This window comes from Peromyscus maniculatus, chromosome 23 (assembly GCF_049852395.1).
Source record: "Peromyscus maniculatus bairdii isolate BWxNUB_F1_BW_parent chromosome 23, HU_Pman_BW_mat_3.1, whole genome shotgun sequence".
Lineage (NCBI taxonomy): Eukaryota > Metazoa > Chordata > Mammalia > Rodentia > Cricetidae > Peromyscus > Peromyscus maniculatus.
The window spans coordinates 4679403-4703409 of record NC_134874.1 but is presented as its reverse complement, the minus strand read 5'-3'; the positions used below and the strand labels follow the sequence as shown (position 1 = coordinate 4703409).

Genomic DNA, 24007 nt, shown 5'->3' with positions numbered 1-24007 from the left:
AGGGAAGGCCAGATTTGCATTCGGGGACAGCGGGGGGTCAGGGTGGCCTTGTGACATGCCAGGCTGAATGACGCACCCATCCATTCCAGCTTCAGCTGTGGAGGACCCAAAGGGTATTAAGGCCCTCGGGACCTTGGCCTTCTGAGCTGCCGGGCTTCCTCAGCCACTGCACGTAGGTGAGGCTAAGGCCCGGGGCTCGGTGGCTAGGCCTGTGAGCAAGCGTCCTGTCGGGACGGAACGCTGCTTGCGTGGTTTGCCAACTCCTCAGCAACAGTTCCCTGGGACTCCCTGGCAGAGATCAGTGGGGTTTACCGTTTCCCAGGGCCTGAGCCCACCCTTCAGAGAGGCAGAGCCCTGACATCTTGCCCTTGAATAGGAGCATGCTCTTTTCCTCAGAGGCCTCAGGGACTCACCCCAAGCCGAGAGCCGGGGCACCTACTAACGTAACGTGACTCCCAGGAAGGCTGCGGAGGCAAACACACTCACCCCAGGTGCTGACAGCGTTGTCCACGCCCGAGGGGTTCCCGTGGATCACTCTCTCTCCCTCATAGGCCCACTTGTTGATCGACTCCAGGTCCTCCTCGGGCCACCTGGGCACACAGAGAGTTAGGGTCTGGGCACACAGAGAGTTAGGGTCTGGGCACACAGAGAGTTAGGGTCTGGGCCTGCTCTGGACAGCAGAGGGGAAGGGCCGCGGGTGCAGCTGCTGCTAGCACAGGCTAGCCCAGGGCTGATGTGACTGGGCACTGGGACTCAGGAGGAACAGAAGAGTTGCCCTCTCAGCTCAAGACGATGCCAGGCTTGCTTTCCCCCCTCTGAAACCCACACAGCACGGCGGGAGAGGCCTGGGCTTTGGCTCAGCCATGCAGCAGGAGGGGCCCGGGCTTGTTTCTGGGCATGTTGTGTTCTCGCTAGCAGCAAGAGCCACGGTGTGAGGCCACCTCACACCCGAGACCCTGCCTCCGAGCAAACACACACCACCTCTGGGCCTCCTGAAAGCAGAGGAACCTCCTGTGGAGCAGGTTGGTGGGCTTAGCGGGAACTCGGAAGAGCGGCCCGCCCTCTCCACTGCTCAGTGCGGCTCCTTTCCAGAAACTCCCTTCCCCTTGCAGAGCTTCCCCTGTGGGCCGGTCGGACGCCATCTGCGACGCAATCCCTCCAGCTACACCTTCACCTCTGTCATCCGCGGAAGCAGACCCAGCAGCATCCCCTTCCCAGAGACGCCGTGAGAGGGAAGAACACACCACTGTTGTAGGATGCCTGGGGGACAGTGGCCTCAAACAGGCTCCTGGGACCACAGCTTCTGCGCATTTGAAACCCCGCCCAACCTCTTGCTGAGGCAGCAGCTGCCGCCTCTGCGTTTTTCTCTCGTGTCCTGTGAGGATCACAGGTCTGCACCTCACACAGTAGTGTGGGTGGTGATTAAAGAAGAACTGGCCAACCAGGCGGTGGTGCACATGTGTAACCCCAGCATCTGGAAGGCTGAGGCAGGAAGATTATGAGTTAGAGACCAACCTGGGCTACATAGCAAGACACTTCCATAAATTAAGAAAGGAAAAGGAAGGGAGGGAGGGAGGGACAAGAGGGGAGAAGGCTTGAGTGGGTATTGGCTTGATGTACAAGCAGGAGGTCCGCGCTGACCCGGATCTCGTGTGAAGCTGGAGGGGACACACACAGGAAATCTAGCACTGCTGTGGGGAGATGGAGCAGAAGCAGGAGACTCGGCAAGCTCAGACCAGTCAGGCTGTTGTACCCAGTGGTGAACAAGAGACCTGTCTCCCCAGGTAAAAGCAAGGACCGACACCAAGATTACCCTGACCCACACACCTACACACACACCTACACACACCCACCCACACACACCTACACACACATACACCCCCACACACACACCTACACACACCTATACCTACACACACACACCTATACATACACACACTTACACATACACACACCTACACACACCCACACACCTACACACACCTATACCTACACACACACACCTACACATTCACACTAACACATACACACACCTACACACACCCACACACCTATACACACACACCTATACCTACACACACACACCTACACATACACACACTTACACATACACACACCTACACACACCCACACACCTACATACCCACACACCTATACCTACACACACACACCTACACATACACACACTTACACATACACACTTACATACCTACACATACAGAGAGAGAGAGAAGACAGAGAGACAGACGGAGAGAGAGGCAGAGAGAGATTTTAAAATCCTATAGGAAAGGCAGGCTACCCCCTTCCACACGGGGGACTAAGGTTCAGACAGGTACAGCAGCGCTCCACACCACGGTGCTACCCACTGCTCCACCACAGGCGGACCATGCGAAGACAGACTTTACCTGCTGCCGGCGCCCCTGTCCCTGAGCGGGTTGGTGACCTCCTCGCAGGCGGTCAGGAGCGCAGCCACCAAACACACGGAGTAGGCGGCGCTGGAGCCCAAGCCTGCCCCGGTGGGCAGTTCCGACCACACCACGATGTCCAGGCTCGGGAGTGCCCTGGAAGACACCGGGCACCAAGCATGACTCCCTGGAGGCTGTGAAGTGTACGGGAACTTGTGGCCAGCAGTGGGCACTGGGGGAGGGGAGGGGCCGGCCGAGCAGCTGGACCACGATGGGATAGCGTCCCCGCTGGACGGCAGCCGCTGAAGTGACTCAGACAACCAGGAAACGGGCGCCAGACTTAAATCACTGTGAACCACAGCCCCATCCTCACTGCTGTGCAGAGCTGGGCTCCTTTCCGGTCCGGCTCTCAGCACCAGCTGTCCATCTGTCGGCCACGACCTTGCACCCCATCACCTCCCATCCATCTTTCCAGAGTTCACCAAGTGCTTCCACTGGACACTTCCCCCAAACCACCCCCAAGAGCCGTCTGGACTTTGAGGATCCACATGTCATCCGCCTCCACGGCTGCCTCATCACAGCACCCACTACGTTCCTAGGTGGCCTCTCCCACCAGACACCGCCACTCCTGACCTATGGGACCCAGGTCTGCTGCAAACCAGTTAAAAGAGCAGTCACACCATCACGCACAGATCTCCCTCGAGTGACGCCGACGGTGTTCTGTGACTTCGAAGTCCTGTTCCCACTTTGTAGATATCTAACACGGAGTGTGACTTTTCAAAGTACTAATGCCCACCCAGCGCGGGTGGGAGACTCTGTCCCGACCCACTGAGGGAAGTATGCGACCCGAGCTGACCATCCCCAAGTCAGGTACAAGTGCCGGCCACTTCGGCGATGTCCTCAGTGTCTGTGGCTCTGACTGCCTTTCCCCTTGCATAAAAAATAAGACCGGTGACAGGCGTGACAGCCACACCTAAACCGCAGCACCCCCAGGGCACAGGCAGGTAGAACTCTGTGAGTTCCAGACCCACCTGGGCTACACAGTGAGTACCAGACCAAACAGAGCTACACGTCTCAAAAACAACAACAACATTAAAAAAAACCCAAACATACAGGCATACAGCATGCCTGTCATAGTCATGGCCATGTTACCATTTTAAATATACTCCTAATCCTCCTCGTTGACTACTGAGGAAGCTGTATATTATTAATTAATAATGAGTTTATGTGTGAGCGCGTGCCATTCTGGAGAGGGTCTTGTGAAGCCTAGGCTGACATAGAGTTGCTGGGTAGTTGAGGATGGCCCTGAGCTTGATCACCCAGCCTCCGCCTCCCGGGGCTGGGATTACAGTGTGCACCACCACACCGGCTTGGATGTGGCCTTGGGGACAGAATCTAGAGCTTCATGCGCTAGGCGAAGAGCCACATTGCTAGCCCTACTTGGTGTTTTGTTTGTTTGACTGTGAGACAAGGTCCTCATCACACTGAAACCCACACACATGACGACTCAGAGCAGTCTTCGTGCCTCAGTCTCCCTAGTGCTGGGGTCACAGGCATCAGTTACCACATCCAGCCTGAGGAAACAGTTAACGGTCACAGTGACGATGCATCGGGCTATATGCCAGGCTCCGAGCTCTGCACTTCAGTCAGATGAAACCTTCCTACCTCAGAGCTTGGTGCTGTCAATGCGTCCATGTCACAGATGGGAAAGCTGAGCCTCAGAGAGGGCAATCACCTCAAATGAGGACAAGTGGCCTGCCACCAGCCTCCAGAGCATCATGTGACCCTGTCTCAGCAGCACCGTCAAGCTCTAGGCACTGGCTCCCCGGGTCTCTCTGAAAAGAGGCAAGTGGACCCAGGCTTCATTGTAGCAAGATGAGGCACGCATGCGCCTCTCCAGCCACACCACCAAGAGGCCGCCCTGAGGAGCAAGAATGCAGCAAAGCCTTTGTCCCACTGAACTCAAGCAGCAGAGGACGCAGTACAGAGTCAACGCGTCAGTGTTCATGTGAACTGGGCGCATGTCACAGCTCTACGGCCGGATAACCAGCTAAATGGCTTTCGGGTTGTCTACCTCCAGAACCTCTGCGTCCCCAGGAATAAACAGGTGGAGCCTCTCTCCTGGACTGCTGCCCCACTGTGTGGACAGCCTACGGCCATTGTCCTACACACAAGGCACAGGGATTCTCCAGGAACAGTGACAACCAGAACACTTCCCAGGGGAGGACGGGTGGATGCCTACCGACCATGACACACACCTCTGCTTCCGGCAGATGGCCAGGTACAGGTACAGGAAGGCAAGGACTGCCAGGCCCTCGGTGCCGACACAGTCCTCGGGGAGGCCTGCCACCTTCTTCAGCTTCTCCAGTTGCTCTGGGGTGGGTGCTGGGACATCACCTTGCTCTGTCACACGGGCAAACAAACAGGCGGGTGAGGGCTTCCGGAGCATTTATAAACCACAGAGCACACTGGGGTCAGCACGGGGATGCACAGGGTACCAGACCCGGCCAGGCGTATCTGTGAGCTTCAGGTTTGTGGGGTGGGCAGCCTTGGGCGTGGGTCTTGACTGTAAAGATAAAAACCGGGCACTGGGGACTCCGCACGGCTCCAGACCTGGAGCAAGTGCTGAACTAACAGTCTGAGATGTGTGCACGCCTTTGCTTCACTTCCGGCCTTCAAACCCAAAGGCAGCAGGAAGTTAATCCTCAGCTATTTCTCCCTTTCTCAAAGACAATTAGCAAAAGGACTGGCAATGTGGATAAGGCCCTCACTCACCATGCGCGCACACACACCCACACACCCACACCAGGTTGAGCAAGTCTAGCCAGCTCAACTTCACAAATCACGCCCAGCCTTGGGTCAGCAGGTGGAATGGAGTGGGCGTGGCTGTTAGGAAAGTTCAGGGCACCCACTAAGGGCTCAGTACATGTGTACTGAATAGATTCATGACACCTCGTAGAGAGCCAAACCCGAGGACACCTGGCACTGCAGAGTTCTGTGATGGAGACAGACGAGTCTGGGAGTTTAGAGACCTGTGTGGGTCTTTCTACAGCCATGACGGAGGTGCAGCCTCCCAGACCCCACTGTCACATCCATAAAATGGAGATGAACAGCATCACATGCTTTGGGGACTAACAGTGGAGACCACATGTGGCTCGTGGTCTGGCACACGTGCTCAGTACCTGTTCACTCTGCCTGTTACTCTGTGGAGGGAGAGAGCAGCCAGTCTCCAAGAAGTCTCTGTAGTCTCCTGCTGAAGCGGACTCATGGCATCCACCTCTCATCCCGCTGGGTCCCCACAGCAACCGTCAGACAGATCCCACACTCTTGTGGAGACTTGCCCGGACTCGCCAGTGGGTCTGTGTGTTCTCAGCCACAAGCTACCATGCCTGGCTGTTGCTGCCTCAGACACTGACTCAGAAAAGCAGTTGCTGCTCCTCAGGGAACACTCGGTCCTACCAACTGTCTGACGCCATGGAAAGCTAGTCCCAGAGGCTCTGAGCTGAGGGGGGTGCAGGAGTCACCCAGGGAACTTCTTGAAAAATATAGTCCTTTCCCACCACCGTAGCAATCCTCCACGGGAGAAAGGCAGGGCCAGGAACCCATATACACGGAATAAAGAACAAAGCCCCCAGCCAATTCCAAGGCCTGGCAGGTAGGAAATAACCGCTCTAGACAGCCCTCGACATTGATTCTTTCTGCTGGGGATCAGGCCCAGCCCTCCACTGCTGAGCCAGAGCCCAAGCCAAAGCCTTTGCTACTCCGTCTCCTGCGGCAGGTGGCAGAGCTCAGGTGCAGGCCGGAAGTAGTCCCCGGAGGCTCTCACTTGCCCTGGGCTGGCGGAGAAATGCTATTTCCAGTGAGGAGGCATGAGCCAGAGAAGAGGGAGGACCCTGGGATCAGACTAAGCAATGGGCAGGCGCCCTGCCGACAGAAGGGAACTAGCCTGGACAGCTATAGTCACAGTGGAGTCCCATGCCACCACCAGCACCACCAGCAGCACAGGGTCCCTGGGCTAACAGCATGGGAAGACAGTGCTGACACCCAGAAAGAAAAGCATGGTGTGGCCCGACTGTTTCAGAGACAGGGAATTCCCCTTTCCCAGTCAATCTACCATTCCCTCTAACGCAGTCAATCCTGACCGGCTGATGCCAGAACGCCCAGGTTGCTACTGGGGGAGCTGAAGCAATGAGATATCTATCACCTCATGTTGTTTTTGACTGTCCTATCTGGGCCAGACAACCACCATCTTGGGGAGTTCCGCCGCACCCCCTTGCAAAAGTGATTATCCCAGCTGGGATTGTTGACTGTGCACTCCCTCACAGAGGTGTGGGGAGGTCACAGGACCCTCACCTGAGCATCTAGTGGCTTCCTACCACCTGCTGTGTGCAATTCTGCCCCAGCTGCACATGGCTTTGGGGAGGCTGGGGGAGAGAGGCTGGTGGGGGGCTCCATCTGTGTGACTACAGGAGAGGCATCATTCCTTCTGGTGAGGCCGTTATGTGGGGGCACCCACACTCCAATAAGTGACCCCTGACCTATGCTCGGTGAGGAAGCCCGATCAACTCATTGGTTCCCCAGAGTGAACGCTGGGTTTGTCGTTGGGACCTTAGGAGGAGGGTAGATGTCGTGTATGTTTCTCCGGGAAGGAATTTTAGCAACGCTTCATTAGTACTGATTGGATTTGCCGGTAATAAACATAAGTTACTTTGACTTTTTAAATAATTTCCAGCGGTGCTGGAGACGAAGCCCAGGGGCCTCACGCATGCTAAGCATACACCCCACCGCGGGGCTGCCCCAGCCCTATGCTCAGTAACAACTATACACGAAGAGCAGACATTGAAGGCTTTCTTGACCTACTTCCTGTCACAGCGTCTTCCCCAGGAACTAATCGTCATTGACAGCTGATGTCTCTTCCCCAGACTTTCCTACACATGTACACACTGGCTTATATCAGTATGCACACATTTTCACACCTGTGACGGTCACTCCTTTTGTTCTCTTTTATCTGATTTTGTTTGACGTGGTCTCATGTAGCCCAGACTGGCCTCGAACTTACCATACATCTGAAGCTGTTCTGAACTCCCTGATCCTCTGGCCTCCACCTCTCAGGTACTGGGAATATACTAGTTTGGTAGGATTGAGTCACCTGGGGAACACACCTCTGGGCACATCGATGAGGGTGCTTCTGGAGGGGTTTAAATGAGGGTGGCACCATCCCGGGGCCAGGGTTCTACACTGAATAACAGGGAGCAATGGAGCTGTGCACCAGCATCCATCATCTGTCTCTGCTTCCTGAGTACAGAGGCAATGTGACCAACCACTTCACACTCCTGCCAGGAGCAGGATGGACCGTGCTCAAACAAGCCCAAACACACCATAGCAACGAGAAGGGTAACGAATATAACAGCTTAAGGTGTTTACTCTACAGTGGGCCTGAATGATCTGCCCAGGACAGTCCACAGAGATCTAGGGCACAGTTTTACACGTTTAAAATGACTAGCTGGGTGTGACGGCGCACGCCTTTAATCCCAGCACTTGAGAGGCAGAGACAGGCAGATTTCTGTGAGTTTCAGGACAGCCTGGTCTACAGAGTGAGACTCTGTCACAAACAGAATCAAATCAAATCATGAATGAATGAAACCAATTTTCTAGGGTCCGAAGAGAAACCTCTTGGAACGGCCGTCCTCTGGCTCCCTTACAGACAGCCTGAAGGAACTACCTGCCACCACCTCCCTGCTTTCTTCAGGGACCAAGCCCTTACCACACCTGGCCCCCCCTTTGTACTAACCAAGAAAGCTTGTGTCCAGCAGCTGAAGCCCGGCTACATCCCAGACCTTCTTAATACCAATGTTCGGTAAACTGAGGCTCACTTTCCCATTGTGCTGTGGTCGAAGCAGTAGAAATGTTCTCAGGTTCAAGGCCACCGCCAGGGCTACCTGCAGAATAAAGGGCAAAGGCAGTAAGCCTGAGGGCAGTGGCTCATGGACCAACATCCGTAGGTTTCAGAGGTGCAGACAGGAGGGTCCCGGGGGTTCACTGGCCATTTAGCCTCGCCATTCCAGCGAGTTCTAGGACAATGAGAAGCCTGCCTCAAGATCTGAGGCACATAGTGCCTTCTGAAGAATGGTGTCTGAGGTTGTCTCCTAGTCTAAACACACACACACACACACACACACACACACACACACACACACACACACGAAACCATAAAGTGACAGTTGGAGTGAATGGAGAAAAAATATAAGCTTTGGGCTCAGACCCACGCAGGCTCATTCCCAGCATTATGAAGGTATCCTGTGCTTGGTCAAGTCACCAATCCTTTCCTAAGCCTCAGCTTCCCTACCTGTCCAATAGAAGACTACAAAGCTGCACCCTTGGGCTAGCTCTCAGGATTAAATGACATAAGAAATGTGTCCAACACCTCTACCGGACCTTCTTTACAATTCCTCCACACTGGGATGCTCCCAGTCCATTCCTCTGGGTCCTTTACCCCTCTACCAACCTCACTCCCTGGGTAATTCCACTCAACCTGTCAGGTTTTGTACGCCATCTTTCTGCGATCATGCCGAAGCCCTTTAGCGGTTTAAGGGTTTGTCTAGTTGGAGTGATTCATCCAGTCTACCCCCCAGGCCTTTCTTTTACCATCTTCAAATTCAGGGTCAGAGAGAAGTGGTTCCCAGCCCTTCAGGGCTCTGGGGACTTTTTACCTTGCCATGGACCACAGCATGTTCTCCATGGAGGATGATTTTCCCCGGAGCGGATACCAGCAGGGCTTCCGAAAACATGGCTCCTGAGACTCCTGAAAAGGAATGACAGAGAGAGGAACAAAGGTTCCTAGATGTTCATTAGACACATCAGGAAAGTTGGGCTTGGTGGCACACGCCTTTAATCCCAGCCCTCGGGAGGAAGAGGCAGGTGGATCTCTGAGTTTGAGGCCTGCCTGGTCTATAGAGCGAGTTCCAGGTCAGCCAGAACCATGTAGAGAAACTGTCTAGAAAGAGAAAGAGAGAGAGAGAGAGAGAGAGAGAGAGAGAGAGAGAGAGAGAGAGAGAGAAGAAAGGAAGGAAGGAAGGAAGGAAGGAAGGAAGGAAGGAAGGAAGAAAAAGAAAGAAAAGAAAAATGCACATTATAACAATAGGAACTGCCATCCAGCACTAATTGTTATCAAGACAGTGTTGTGGACCAGCCAGCTGGACCACGAAGAACCGTCTGGATTCGGACCCCAGCCCTTCCACTCCCCAGCGATGTCTCCTTACATAAACTGCCATGAATCTGTTTCCTACACCTCAGATAGGGGCACCACTGGAGACTGATTCGAAGGACTGGGGAGCAGCAGTGACTGTCTGTCTGTCTGCCAAAACAGCTGCTTGACTAGGTGGCTACCCAGCACTGGCTGGTTCTCGGTTCCAGCCTTTGCTGCGATCACTACTGAAGGTAGAAACGGGCATGGCCTCCGAGTGCATGGCTCAGTAGTGGAGCGCTTGCCCTATCACGAGGAGGGCCATGTATTGATGGTGTGGAAAAGGGAGGTTTACACAAAATCTTGAAAAAAAAAAAAAAAGAATTCTCCCCGGACATCGAGACCACAGCCAACCTGTCACAATTATAAACAAGGCTGCGGGGCTGACCTGTTACGCCGGGTGTTGCGTATCTCAACATGAGCTTCTGCAAACCCGAGTCTCACGGAGTGTTTTTTGCTGGATTCTCGGGCGCGTGCATTTTACCTGGTTATAGATAATGCAAAACCACCCGCGTCTAAGGCGTCGCGAGAACACTCCCTCCCACGAACCACCCCACTACAGACTAAGTCACCGAGGTCCGCTCCCCCCACCCCGCCCCGTTTCTCAGGGAACTGTCCGATCTGATGTCGCCCACCGCTCCGATCAAGGAAACTAAGGCAGAGGAACGGGGCGCCTGGCCTGGGGCGTCCGGGGCCCCGGTCCTCACGCCGCCCGGCCCCGCAGCCCAGGACTCTCACCCTCCACGGCCGGCGTCCAGGGGTGCCGACACCCCAGCAGCAGCTCGCCGTCTTCTCCATCCCGGAGCGCACAGCCCCACGGAGGCGGGCGCGCCTTCCCTCCAGCCAATCGGAGAGCTCGAGCTGAGGAGCCCTTTGCGGATTGGGTCGGACGTTGACCAATGGGAATGTCAAACAAGCCCGGGGGCTTTCCCCGCCCTACTCTTTCCGTAACCCAATGGGAAACAAGTCCCCGGGAGTGCCCCGCCCTGGTGCGAGCGCCGCGGGCCAATGAGAAACGGCGATTGAGAGGTGGCGCGGCCCGTTGCGGGGCGGAGTCATCCCCGGGGCTGGACGGGTGCCTGGCCGGGTCAGCCCTGGGCTCCTGGTCCGCGCGCATGGCTGTGTGGGTCTTTGGGGGCCGTTTTGGCCTGCGCGGGCATCTTGGCGCCTGCAGGCTGCTGGGTCTCCGTTTTCAGAGCCGCGGTGCTCAGGGCGAGGACGACGGGGATGGGTGAGTGTCAGGCTCGAAGCGTAATTCCAACCCTGGGGGGCGGGAGGAGGGGGAAATAATTGCATTGGCTCCGTGGTGTACGTTACACCGATGACGTGCTCTGTGGTCTGACGTCACTGGGTCGCATGGCCGGGATTTCTCGGCACAAGTTGTAACTCGGTCCAGCTGTAGGCAGGCAGGGCAGGGCATGACCGTGTGGGCCAGCAGGGCCCTCTGCTCGGATTTTGTCCGCTCTCCAGAGCGGTTTGTGGGGATTAGAGTTAGAGGACACCAGGCATCATCTAAGGAAGACGTGGTAGCACTTTGAAACTTGTACCCGTGGACTCCCGGGACCTTGGAACCTGCAGACTGCCACGGACTTACATCATCAGCGTTTCCTGCCCAGTCCCCTGACTTTTGAATAGCCTCGTGAGGTCACATTTTGTTTGTAAGCTACATGCTTCAGTTATGCACTGCTATTTGGAAATGGCAGTCTCTTGAGCGGGCAGAGCAAGGACTGGGGATGTGGTCCAGTGGCAGAATGTTTGTCTATCACGTCCACAGGCCGGAGTCCAGTTGCAGGCCTCAACAAAAAAAATCAAAAACAAATTAAAAGAGTGAAAGTACCAGTTTTTCAAATTCCATTTTGACAGTGTTTGCATTTTTGTGTGACACTTGAAACCTTAGAAAATGTAAGTGACCCAGTTTTCTTTCCCCCAAGAAGCCCTAACTTTGTGATAGAGGGTCAGAGTTAGGGTAGACTATGGGCAAGAGTTTGTGGAGGGTTCAGGTCAGGCTTACAATAGAACAGTCTGGGGCATGAATCCCAGCCCTGCCTCTTTCTGGAGACCTAGGAGGTGAATCTTGGTGGACTACGGTTTCCTCAACAGAGAAGTAAGTGTAATAGCTACTGGCTGACTTTGGGGGTGTGGGAGAAGCTGAGAGGTGATTCCAGAAGCTCGTGAACTATATGGAATGACCAGTTAGTTCCTCCAGCAAGTGTGTGTCAAGCAGCTGCCGTATGAGGAGAGACGTGGACACGAAGCTCAGCTTGCCCACCTGGGACTTTGTCTAGAAGGGACGGTGAAGGAAATGGCTGACAAGAGATTGCCGTCCAGAAGCGGAGATAAATGCTGCCACGGAGGCCGCAGGCGGCGAGCTGGGCTGCACTCACCGGGGTGCACTCTTAGCGTGTCTCGATGTCTGTTTCTCATTAGGGGACAGTCATCCTCGAAGGCACACCGGCTCCCCAAGATTTACACCAGGACGGGAGACAAAGGTAGGGTGAGGACCCACGTGAGGAACGCGAGGAGACACATCGCAGGCGTCGTTTTAAAGTTCTGCTGGCCTCGTTCTAGCCCATGGGCAGATCTGAAGATACATCACACATGTGAAGTGACATGAAAAAGGCACAAACTATTATTAAGTGTTCAAAACAAGTTGTAAAAAAGCTGGGAATAAGGCACACTTGTCATCCCAGCACTCGGGAGGCCGAGGTAGGAGAGTCACGAGTTCAAGACCAGCTAGGGTGACATATCAAGCTCCAGGCCAGCCTAGGCTGCATCATGAAACCCTGTCTTGAACTCAAGGAAAGACCAGTTGGGGGACTGGAAGTGTAGCTCAGTGATTGTAGTGCTTGGCTAGTATTCTGGAGGCCCTAGGTTCAACCCCAGAACTGCAAAACAAGATAAACAAATAAAAACAGTATGGCATAATCTAAGAACCCTGAGTCAGGGGTGGGGAAGATGGCTCAGTGCTCAAGAGCCTGGACTACTCCTCCAGAAGGCTCAAATTTGGTTCCCAGCACCCACGTTGGGTGGCTCACACCTTCCTATAACTTCAGCTCTAGAAGGATCCATTGCCTCTGACCTCTGTGGGCACCGGTACTCATGTACACCCGCACACACAATTACATTTAAAAACTTTTTGAAAGAACTTTTAGTCCATTTGGATTAGAAATGTGTAATGGTAGGCATGTTGGTACTCGTGAGGCAGAGGCAGAGGCTGGAGGATCACTGTAAGCTTAAGGCCAGCCTGGGCTACATGTGTATGTGTGTGTACGTTGGTATGCCTGGGCTAATAGCAAGTTCTAGGCCAGCCTGGGCTACATAGTGAGACCTTGTCTGTAACAAAAAGAAAAAAAAATTATGTGTATATAGTATATATGTGTATGTGTGTGTACGTTGGTATGCTAGGCCAGCCTGGGCTACATGGTGAGACACTGTCTCTAAAGAACAGAAAAAAAAAATGTGTGTGTGTGTGGGGTGGGGGGGGGGGGGAGTTTAAGTACCTCTTTGGGTTTGGGTTTTTTTTTTTTTATTATAATTTATTTATTGTCTTTAGTGTGTCTGTGTTGTGTGTGCTCATGTGCCTATGTCACAGTTGAGGTCAGAGAACAACTTTCAGGTTCGTTCTTTCTTCTCACCATGCGGTTCCCGGGGATCGAACTCGGGTCGTCAGGCCTGGCAGCAAGCCCCTTTACCAGCTGAGCCATCCCACCAGCCCTGAAACAGTTTATCTTTGACTGGTGGCCAGGAGGGAGACTGTGCGAGAGAGAGATACACAAAAGTTCACATTCTTTCCTTCTATTATTTTTTTCCTAACGAGCAATTTATTGCTTCAATATTGTAATCAGTACCAGGTGTAATATGACAGGGAAATAGACCACTATGTTGCCATTTTCCGTAACGTAGGACCAAGCAGATCATTAGCGGTTGTGCTTGGGAAATATCCTTCATATCAAAGTATACAAATGCGTAGGATGTGCTTAACACCACTGAGCTATAGGTAAACAAAAAGCCAGAGTCGGAAATGTTTCGTCACACATATGTTATCGTAACGATAGAAAAGAAACCATACGTAGGGGTGACAGATGGTGGATGGTGGTGTCGGTGCTTTCCACCAGAAGGTCCAGGGACAACCTCCAGTCCGTCACAGTGGAATTCAGCAGTAGCTGCTGGACAGGACTTTTCATAAGGCAAAGCTTAAGCTGGCACAGGGGCGGAGCCAAGGAAGGGCGGGGCCAAGGAAGGGCGGGGCCAAGGAAGTGGAGCTTTGTTATGGATCTTATGTGGTTGGGAAGCAGGGCTACTTCTGTAATTGAAGGGACTTGATGATTGTTCTTAGAAGGTGGGAGAGACAGGGAGGTGTTGGAACTGTGACAGACAAAGATGCACCGGCCATTCTCATTGGCCAGGAGAGCTGATGCCTGGTCGTCTTTGTGTGACTTTTGCTCAGGCACGGATCTTTTGATTTGTTGAGGTTGGTTTATCACAGCCACGAGACGTATCTCTGTGGTGCTCTGGGGAGTTATTTGTGTGTAACAACAATGCAGTGGACTGTCTGAGTGGCTAGCCAGCACCAAAGCCAGGCAGGAGCTGTGACCTAGGCTGAGGTCCAGACATGATAGACTGAGAGAGGGGGTGATACCCAGGTGCTTCACTTCTTAAACAGGAGGCTTCATTTGTGGCCCCTAAGTCTAAACTAAAAGGATGCCAGGGAGCAGAGGGGACACCTTTGGTGGTAGTGGCCAAAAGGACACTTCACGCACATGGTGCATAGACATATATGCAAATAAACACCTATATGCATGAAATAAAACAAACATTTAAAGTATGCCAGGAAAAAATCTGTTTTTACAATCATTTTTTTGGCCGGGCAGTGGTGGCGCTCACCTTTAATCCCAACGCTCGGGAGGCAGAAGCAGGTGGATCTCTGTGAGTTCGAGGCCAACCTGGTCTACAGAGTGAGTTCCAGAACAGCCAGGGCTACCCAGAGAAACCCTGTCTTGAAAAAACAAAAACAAACAAAAAGTCTACGTGTATGTATATGTACCATGTACATGCCTGATGCCTGAGAAGGCCAGAAGAAGGCATCAGATCCTGGAAGTAGAGCTACAGATGGTTGTGAGCTGCCACATGAGTGCTGGGACCTGAGTCTGGGTCCTCTGGAAGAGCAGCCAGTGCTCTTAACCACTGAGCCATCCCTCCAGCTCCTGCCCCTCCCCCTCAGGCAACCCCCAAATCTTAATGTGGTAAATATCGTCCCCAGGGTTTTCCAGCACCTTCACAGGAGAACGGAGACCTAAAGATGACCGAGTATTTGAGGCCGTGGGAACCACAGATGAATTAAGTTCGGCTATTGGGTAAGAGGGGCAGGAATGGGCCTTGATGTGAAGTCAGCCGGGGGCATCCGTGACAGCCATCACTCTGACGTTCTCCTGGGTGCCGGGGAGTCTTGAAGATTGCCTGGGTGGGTCTGTACGAGCTGTTAGCCCAGGCTGGTCAGCTCCATGGGGCTGCAGGCTGTAGTGGGCCTGTCCCTCGGTCACCACAGGGAGCGACCTTCTCACCATCCCTGGCCCTGTCACTCTGAGCACTCGTGAGCCATCAGGAGACAGGCAGTGAGGGAAAGAGGTGAGCCCAGGTGATCTGCAGTACCTTGGATGTGGCCTCCTCGTGAATGTGGATTTTAAAGTGTGCCAAAGGTTGAACGGCTTACTCAGTGATTGCCGTCCACTCCCACCCCCGGTTCTTAGCCCACTGAAGGATTATTTCCCGCCCTCACTGCGAGACGTGGCATGCTCCCTGTACCTCTGCCAAGTATGGCCTTTGTGGATCCCAGGCTGATGAGGCACCTGTCTGTGGTGGTGCAGATCCTGGTGAGGCTCGTGCCGGCTCCAGAAGCTTCCTGTGTGACCTCTCCTTCCCGTTGCACTGGTCAGAACCAGTCACATCCTGACACTGTGGGGTGGAAAAGGCCAAATGCGTGAGGATGACCATGTGGGTGGCTGTGCCCAGCCACACTGAGGGTGTGAATGCTGACAGGCCTGAGTGTTGCTCCTCAAGACCCTGCCTGGCCCTGTGGTCCCACATGTGTAGGAATCAGGAAGGCCTGTGTTCACATCCTGTATCCCCGCTTGCTAGGTGTGCGACTTCAGATCAAACCAGACACCCTTGTTCTGAACCTCAGTTTACTGTTTTGTGAAATGGTCATAGCAGTACTTTCCCTCTGTTCTTATGAATCACTTCAGTAAATCTGCGTCTACCCCAGGACTGTACTTAACACAAGCACTAGTACTGTTTACACTTATCCTTATCATTGATCATTGCCCCGGTAACTTCTAGGCTCATGGCTGCCCGGTGCCAGGAGTGCATGGACAGTGATGACAGGGATGTGTCCCGGCCAGCACAGCCTTCCCTTGTCACTCAGGGAGCCAGACGCTGGCACTGGACCGCTTGTGTGCATGTGGGCCTGCAAGCCTGTGCGCATGCGTGCATGTGGGCCTGCAAGCCTGTGCGCATGCGTGCTCTGTCCTGATTGGAAGATGGTTTGCTGCTCCCCCTGCTGGTCCTTTGCCTGTCCTCTTGGCCTCTCTGCCTGGGCACTTGACCAGAGGACCTGCCACTCCTACCTCCCATGTCCTGGTCTTCTGGCATCCACAAGGGTCCAGCGATGGGAGGCAGCTGTGGGCGCTGGGAGAGAGGAAGTGTGTGAGGGACACCCCGGGAGCATGGACAAACTGCCTGCCAGCTGAGCGTGGCCCTGGCAGAGCCTCCCCTGCTGTGCGGAGCCTGCTGGTGGCCCCCTGAGTTCAGGGTGCACCGGTGTCCCCTCTCTCGCCTCCCCAGCCTTCTGCTCTTGCCGCCGTTTCCCGTCAGCCATCGTTCCGGGGTCTGTGCTCGCATCTCCGAGAATTGTCCCTTTGAGAGTCTGTCCACCAGGAATCCTTCCAGTGCGCCGCCATCTGTTCCCTCCCAGGCCTCGCGGGTACAAGAGGGGCGTGTAGTGTTTACGGCTATGTCTGGGAAGCTGTTTCCTCCTCTATCCTACTTACCAAGGAGCTCCTATTCATCCTTCAAAGCCCCACCTTCTTCCTCTTCACCATGTCAAGGACAGGTCATGCTCCCCTCATTCCTAACTTTGGCGCTGTGGTGCACAGCACACGTCTCTGTCTCCTGCCGGACAGACCCCAGGTCACCTGCTCCTACTGTATCAGCAGGGCCAGCTTGAGCAAGGGCAGAAAGGAACAGCCCGCTGGGGATAAGGAATATAATGAAAGCGCTTTAGGAGGCCAATACCCCTGACGCCGTGGTGTTCTCTTTGCCAACAGGACGGCCACCGCCATCGGTCACGTTATCTTGCGGCCCCACAGCATTCTGTCAGGGGCTAATTTTCCCTTCTCCTCCTAGGTTTGCCATGGAGTTGATCACAGAAAAAGGCCACACATTTGCCGAAGAGCTTCAGAAAGTAAGTCACATCATTGTCGCCCCCGTTGGGGCTTTTTGTCCCTGTGGCCTGGGGTGTCACTGGCTTCAACCTCTGCCCGCTGCCTCTTTGCGTCACAGTCATTAATTACTCCTGAGAGCCGCTCTGTCCTCATTTCTGAAATCAGGACACATAATCCTCCGGGAGGTGAGGCGCGGTGTGTAAGGGTGGCTCTGCCTTCCAGGGAGTGTTCAGCAGTATTGAAGGATAGCTGTGCGTGTCGCATCTGGCGGGGAGCGGGGGGGGGGGGGGGGGGGGGGGGGACACGACGGGACGACACCTGCTGGTGTCCGTCTCCTGCATGGCACAGGACGGCCTCTTGGCCAAGAACAACCCGGTGCCAGTGACCACAGCCCACGCTGAAGAGCCGCGCCCTGGGGAGCCCAGCTGGAGGTCTCAGCCAGGCGGAGCTGCGCCTGTTAGTGTTGCTGCTGGGTCCTCACAGGGACCTGCCAGCCGGGGCAGCAGCACATTGCTCCTGACCTCCTGTGGGGTGCTGCGGTCTTCCAAGATCACTGTAGTCTGCTTGGGGCCTGCATGGCTCCCAGGAGCAGACAGGAGTCCTTCCTGAGTCTTCGGTCCCGCTGACCACTGCCCTCCATGTCCTGTCCTTCACCGTTTAGGTGGCACTGGCTCATTTGGTCTCTTGGTCCGGAGCTGCCAGTGTAGAGAAAGAAGGCCGCCTGCTGCAGGTGTGTGGGAGCCACACGTCAGCCAAGAAGGTGCCTCTTGGCCGGTCCTTAGCAAACCCTTGGCTCCCCAGACTCCTCTCAGGAGGCCTCATGGTGCTTAGTTGGGACAGTTTGCCTTCGGATGTGAATTCAGAAGGTCCGTTAGCTCCTCAGAGCTGTGTGCACGCTCCGTGGCACGCTGCACATGCAGTAGTGCAGGGCAGTTGCACGCTTACAGTACAATTGCACACTTCCACCCAGCCTGCCGCAAGTGCCCTTGCTTCTCTCCTCTTGCTCCCCAGATCCAGTGCACACTGCAGGATGTCGGCTCCGCCCTGGCCACTCCGCGCTCCTCAGCCAGGGAGGCTCACCTAAGTAATTCCCAGCCCTGCTCAGGGGGTTCTGGGGCCCTGGGGTGGGGGCCGCCCCAGAGTGTAGCCCGCTGGGTGTCCAGGTCCCAGGACTCCCTGGCAGGGCAGACAACGCGTTCCCTGCCTTGGGAAAGAAGTTCGCCTCAAGGCTGATGGGAACTCTTGGCAAGATGCCCACGCAGAGGGGTGTGGTGTCTCCCGGGTGGACTGGTGGCTGCTTACAGGAGTGGCCTTCCTGTCGCTTGACTCCTCAGAACACACGGCCTTCGAGGAAGGGACCATCGCGGAGCTGGAACAGTGGATTGACAAGTACTCCAGCCAGCTCCCCCCGCTCACGGCTTTCATCCTGCCCGTAAGTATTGGGGACTCAACCTGGGGTGGCCAGGGTGGGTGTAGTGACAGAAACACATGGCCTTGCCATTAGTCCCGACTTTGGCTTTTACCCCAGCGAAGCCGCCCCCAGCACCCCAGCCGCTGCTGACTTGAGGGCAGCCCCCGGGGTGTGTCTGGTAGTGCTCTGGGAGGCAGAAGACTGCCCGGTGTGGAGCAGCGCCGGCCACTGCTCACTTTGTCTTTCAGTCTGGAGGCAAGAGCAGCTCAGCCCTGCACTTCTGCCGGGCCGTGTGCCGCCGAGCTGAGCGACGGTAAGGGTCCCAGAGGCCGATGCAGGAGCCTCGTCATTACCTGTGCCCCCCCCCCCCCCGCCCCTTCTCTAGGTGTCTTCATCATGTCATGTCCTGAGTCCCGTCCCACAGAGGGGGCTGTGATAGGTGACCGCATACTGCTCAAAGGCCAAGCAGAGCTTTCCTTCGTGAGATTCACAAGAAGCCAGTGACACATTCCAGGCTTTCTGGGCTAGGGGCGGGGGATAATAACATGAAAGGACCCTGCTAGAAGTGGGCAGAAAGGACCGTAGGGGCCCTGTGGTTAGGGAGGACCCAAGTAGAAGCTGTCCACAGTCTAGCCATCTACTGCCCTTGCCTCATCTCCAAACTCATAGTGTTCACAGTTAAGGGGTTCCTTACAGTTCCCCGGGAGTCAGGAGCAGCTTAGTTCAATTCTGTGGCTGGGGTCACCCTCCACAGCCCCCCATATCACAAGAGTTTTGTCCTTTAGAGAAGGCTCTTAGACCCAGAGACCCCCAGATGTATCCTGGGCCTCAAAAGAGAAAGAGTCGTTTGTACAAAGTCACTCCCATCAGTGGGGCTCCCAGCAGTGAGCAGTGCAGCAGCCCACGGGTCAGCAGAGACTGAGCTGCTGGTGCATCCTCAGGGCGGCCGGCCGGCCCAGCCCCAGCCCCAGCAGTGACCCGCCAGGATGCTCTCGGGGTGGATGGATGCCTGGGTGAAGAAACGATGCCGAGTGGGAGGCGCCTGCAGGCCCGCCTAGGCTGAGACTTCTGGGCCACTGGCCAAGTCTGTCACCTTGGATAGGGCCCAACCCCCCAGGCTGCCTCAGGGGAGAGTACCAGCAGTGCGTCGGGGTGGGGTGTAGCCATATCATGGTGTCCCACAGGCACACTGTTGCAAGTGTATACACACAGGCTGGCGTGGAAACCCCAGGCATTTAGAATTACAATTTAGGCCAGGTGGTGGTGGTGCCCGCCTTTAACCCCAGCACTCGGGAGGCAGAGCCAGGCGGATCTCTGTGAGTTCAAGGCCAGCCTGGTCTAGATCCAGGACAGCCAGGACTATACAGACAAACCTTGTCTCAAGCTAAAAAAACAAAAAAACTAATTACAACTTAGACCCAGTAGCTCTTTGGGGATTAAGGACCAGATAAACCCCTCTTTGAAGTCTAGAGGCTGACAGCCCTGCCCACACCGGAGCCCAGACCACGCTTATTGGCACTAAGGCCAGCGGGATGGGCTGTTGGCCAGCCTGCCCTCACCTTACCTGCTCTGCCTCCTCCTTCACTGGCCAGGCCATGTCGTGTGTGTCCAAGGTCAGGGGTCCGCTGAGGTGGTGGTGAGTCTTTGTATCTGGTTCGCAGTTGTCGGGATTAGTTTGGGTGGTGAGGTCACGTGGTGATAGGTGTCCCAGGCTCCCGTGTGTTGAGCTGGCTGTGTACCTGTGTGTCTGTCCTCTCCTTACAGTGTGGTGCCTCTTGTCCAGGCGGGAGAAACGGATGCCAATGTGGCCAAGTTCTTAAACAGGTGCTTGATTGGAGGGTGGTGGGTCGTCTCTGATCCACCAGAAACGTCGGTGGGCCCTAGAGCACCCAGAGCTAAGCCCGCATGCCCCTCCTCTCCTCCCTCCCTCCTTCCCTCCCTCCGCATGTGTGTTAGGAGTGTGCGGTTTCAGGGCAGCCCTGCCCTGCTCTGTGAGGTAAGGAAGGCTCTGGTTAGGAAATGCCTGTAAGGGCCAGCAGGAGCAAACCCAAATGAAAGGAGCAAGGTGGTCTCAGGGTCTGTCCATGGAGCTGATGTCCAGGGCCTTGATGGTGTCCATCGGGAAGCCTGTCCAGCCAGCGTCTCTTCCTGAGACGTCCCAGGTGGCCCACAGTCACGCCAGGCTCAGGCCCCAGTGCCGTGAGCCAGGCCAGCAGTAGTCCCCTACCCTGTGGTCGGCCTCCGCGCCACAGCTATACCTCTGGTTTCTACTGCAGCCTGGGGGCCAGCGGAGGGCTTAGGGAGAGGAGGGTACTGTACCCCAGGAGATGCCTAGCTCTGCAGAAAGTGACCTCATAACGCCTGGCTATGTATGGGATGTCCCGTGTTTACCCGCCCCCCCCCAGGATGTAGACGGGCTTGGATTCCACAGGCTTCCTTACTCCTGTGGGATGTCACCAGACCGAGTGAGAGGCAGCTCCTTTTTAACTCAGAAGCAGCAGCAGCCCTGAGGAGACCCTCGGACCTGGAGTGTTGTGCAGGTCAGGGCAGGTCATCCCCTCCCTGCAGGTTCCTGGAGTCATCGAGAAAGCAGCATGTTGCTGCCCTAGGAACACAAGGCTGGCTCAGAAGGGCAGTGCCAGGGCAGGCTCGTCCTCTCGATAGCCCACGAGTTAGAGTAGTGGGTGCACCAGATGGAGGGAAGGTCTGTGGAGCTGGGCTCGGGGTAGGGGGGGAGCAGGGGGGCGTGGAGGAGAGCGTGACAAAAGCTTGCTGTGAGCCTCCAGGAGGTGAGACAGAGCCCCATGTGGACCTCAAGTAGCCTTGCGCCTCAGGGTAGGCAATAGCCCCGCCATCCATTGTGACAAGAGGGTGTACTACCCACTCTTCCCACGTGGTGCTCCTGGGGTGCGAGTTCACCCCTCCTTCTCGAAGACGAGCAAGGCCTGAGCCAGCTAGCATCGACCTCTCACATCCTTCCTGTTGCTTCTTCCTGCCCCCCAGACTCAGCGATTACCTCTTCACCGTGGCCAGATACGCAGCCATGAAGGAGGGCAGCCAAGAAAAAATCTACAAGAAGCGTGACGTGTGAGACACGGAGAAATGGTGAGGGGCCGTCCTTCACAGGCCCCTCGAGAGGCCACGGTGAACTAGAACAGTCATGTTGACAGACCGGAAGCGGGCCCGAGGTACAGACTGTCACCTCACACCCCTGCCTTCCCCCCGGGACCTCTGAGACTCCTGCTGCCTTTCCAGGCTGTGCTCGAACACATGGGACTGAGTTCCATACTGCAGGACGGAAACGTGGACTGAAGGCTAAGAAGAGGGGGGGCCACTCGGCATTGGGAGTGAACGTGGGGAGGGTTTGAACCTTGCACTCGGGCTCTGTGTGTGTGTGTGTGTGTGTGTGTAAGGCATAAAGATGCTGCTTCCAACTCGTCAGGCTGTTCAAGGATTTGAAGGGTACCAGAGGCCCCTGGAAATGTAACTGTGATTTACCTGTGCCGACGGGGCTTTAAATGTCACATTTATAGAGGGGCAGGCAGGCAGGCTGGAGGAGCTTAGTCACCTCTGAGCCGCCCATCACTGCCGCCGCCATGCAGGGGTGACAGCTGCAGGCCTGCAGGGTGCACGTGGCGAATCCTGTCCCACAGGGCAGGAGGTGGGCGCCCCCCCCCCACGGCGGCGGCGGCGGCGGCGGCGGCGGCGGCGGCGGCGGTGGGGATGAGGTCCTGAGGCCAACCCTGGGCCCTCTGCCGTCGCCCTGGACTGGTTTATGCTCCTGCGAGCCACACCACGGCTGTGTTTTATTCCGCCTGTCACCGCTGCTGCCTCTCACTGTGAAATGACATCACCAGTGGCAGCTGTGTCCTTGGGAAGAGGGATGGATATTCATGAAAGGCTGGAGGCAGAGAGCCTGAGGCTCCCACGCCTCGTGGTGGGGAGTGACTGAGGAAGCGCAGGTCCGGGACCCCTGAGGACTCGGCTCAGGGATCTCTTCACTGCACCTGCTAGGTGCACCTTCCATGCCAGGTGTGGGCGGACTGGCCCGCTGCGGCTCCCCTGTTGCTCAGTCAGCAAGCATTTGCTTTCAGCTGAGTCCCCTCCCCACCTTCCTGCTGGCGTGACAGCCGGGCAGCCACGCGTGTATCTTCTGAATCCTTTAAAGGGCAGATGCCCAGGAGGGAAGAGAACCCCCCAGGAGGAGGAGAACCCCCCAGGGGGAGGAGAACCCCCCAGGGGGAGGAGAACCCCCAGGAGGAGGAGAACCCCCCAGGGGGGAGGAGAACCCCCCAGGAGGCAGCCCTGTCCAGTGCCACTGCAGCCACCATAGTGAGGCACCGATTGGATACGGAGTTGGTGCTGTGTGTGTAAGACCGGAAACAGGAGCGCACGCTCACGGTGCTTAAGCATCATGCTGTTCCGGGCCTGGCACGGGAAGCCTTGTTCCGAGAGCTTGCGGCAGCCCCGCCACCCTGCCTACAGCCACAGGTCCTCCTCAAAAAGACAGGATGAACTCAAGAAAATAGCAACCTACACCCAAGCCTATGCCCTGACTGCCTTCCACACCCCACCAGGCTTTGGGGTGGCGCTCACAGGGTAGATGGCAGCGTTCAGGCTCCAGGCATCGCCTAGCCTCGTGCACACCACCCACAATCCTCACGGGGCAGTTCCCGCTGCACGCTAACACAGCTGCAGAACTGTTTCTTTAAATTGTACCCATTTATCATTGATCTCTCTCTCTCCCTCTTTGCATAATTCAACCCTTGGAAATATTGCAGGAAGGCTCCCTATCTTTTTTTAATTTTTGTAAATAGCAGTTTTATTGAGATACAGTCCCACCTCCCATAAAATGCTTTTTAAAATGGACAATTCAGTGGATTTTAGGATATTGCCCAGTTTCTGCCACCCCATAACTCACCCCCAGGAAGATGCCCCATAGTTCAGGACAGGCTCATTAGAACAGTATTCACCATCGTTACGAGAGTTGGGTCCTCAGCAGTGGTGCCCGTCAGTGCTACAGAAAGGGCCCCAGCCACGTGTTCACACTGGACCCCTGGCATTGGGAGCGGGAGTTCACATTTCTGCAGGAAAGGAAACTGAACTGGCCTGGGCCGTGGTCTCATGACCCCCCACCCCCACCCCCAAGCTTACCAGCACCCGACAGTCATTTTAATCACAGCCTGGGCTGTGGCAAGCAATGTCAGGCACTAATAGATCTGCTGTCGCATTTCTCAGCCGAGTTTCCCTTAACTGATGTTTCATGGCTATTGTTAATGTGCATTTTTCACTGAGTAATTTCCAGAGCCTGAACTTGTAGCACATCCCAATGATGAACGTCCCTAGTTCCGAGTCCCCTGTCAACTGCAATGTCACCCTTACCTCCTCCCCAGCACCTCCCGACAGCCCATCCAGTTTTATGAGCCCTCCGTCCCAGTGATCACGGCTGAACCTTTAAGAATCCAGACACATTTCAAGTTTAATTGAATAAAATTCTTTGTATAATAAA

At 55.4% G+C, this 24007-nt stretch overlaps 2 protein-coding genes across 6 annotated transcripts in view; one reads left to right on the top strand and one right to left on the bottom strand.

The window, feature by feature from the left end:
* Nucleotides 1-10765, bottom strand: part of Mvk (mevalonate kinase) — an 18383-nt gene extending 7618 nt beyond the window's left edge. The window contains exons 1-7 of one of the 2 annotated variants that reach the window (XM_042268453.2): nt 10387-10705; nt 10037-10132; nt 9116-9207; nt 8197-8344; nt 4664-4808; nt 2406-2561; nt 487-590 (exon numbers count right to left, since the gene is read on the bottom strand). In XM_042268453.2, coding sequence (XP_042124387.1) covers nt 487-590; nt 2406-2561; nt 4664-4808; nt 8197-8344; nt 9116-9207; nt 10037-10067 — 676 coding nt within the window. In that variant the 5' untranslated portion in view covers nt 10068-10132; nt 10387-10705. Of the gene's footprint in view, nt 1-486; nt 591-2405; nt 2562-4663; nt 4809-8196; nt 8345-9115; nt 9208-10036; nt 10133-10386 lie in introns of both variants that reach the window. The other variant, XM_006993940.4, reaches the window with a different exon arrangement.
* On the top strand, nt 10747-24007 carry Mmab (metabolism of cobalamin associated B). Of its 4 annotated transcripts, XM_042268454.2 has the most exons (10): nt 10747-10879; nt 12076-12137; nt 14909-15002; nt 17050-17107; nt 17749-17817; nt 18099-18171; nt 18422-18519; nt 18747-18811; nt 20263-20322; nt 21502-24007. In XM_042268454.2, the coding sequence occupies exons 1-10, from the start codon at nt 10764-10766 to the stop codon at nt 21587-21589; spliced, it is 783 nt and encodes a 260-aa protein (XP_042124388.1). In that variant the 5' UTR covers nt 10747-10763; the 3' UTR covers nt 21590-24007. The 4 variants fall into 4 exon arrangements, with proteins under 4 accessions (XP_042124388.1, XP_006994006.1, XP_042124390.1 ...); XM_006993944.4 differs by lacking the exon at nt 17749-17817; XM_042268456.2 differs by lacking the exon at nt 18747-18811.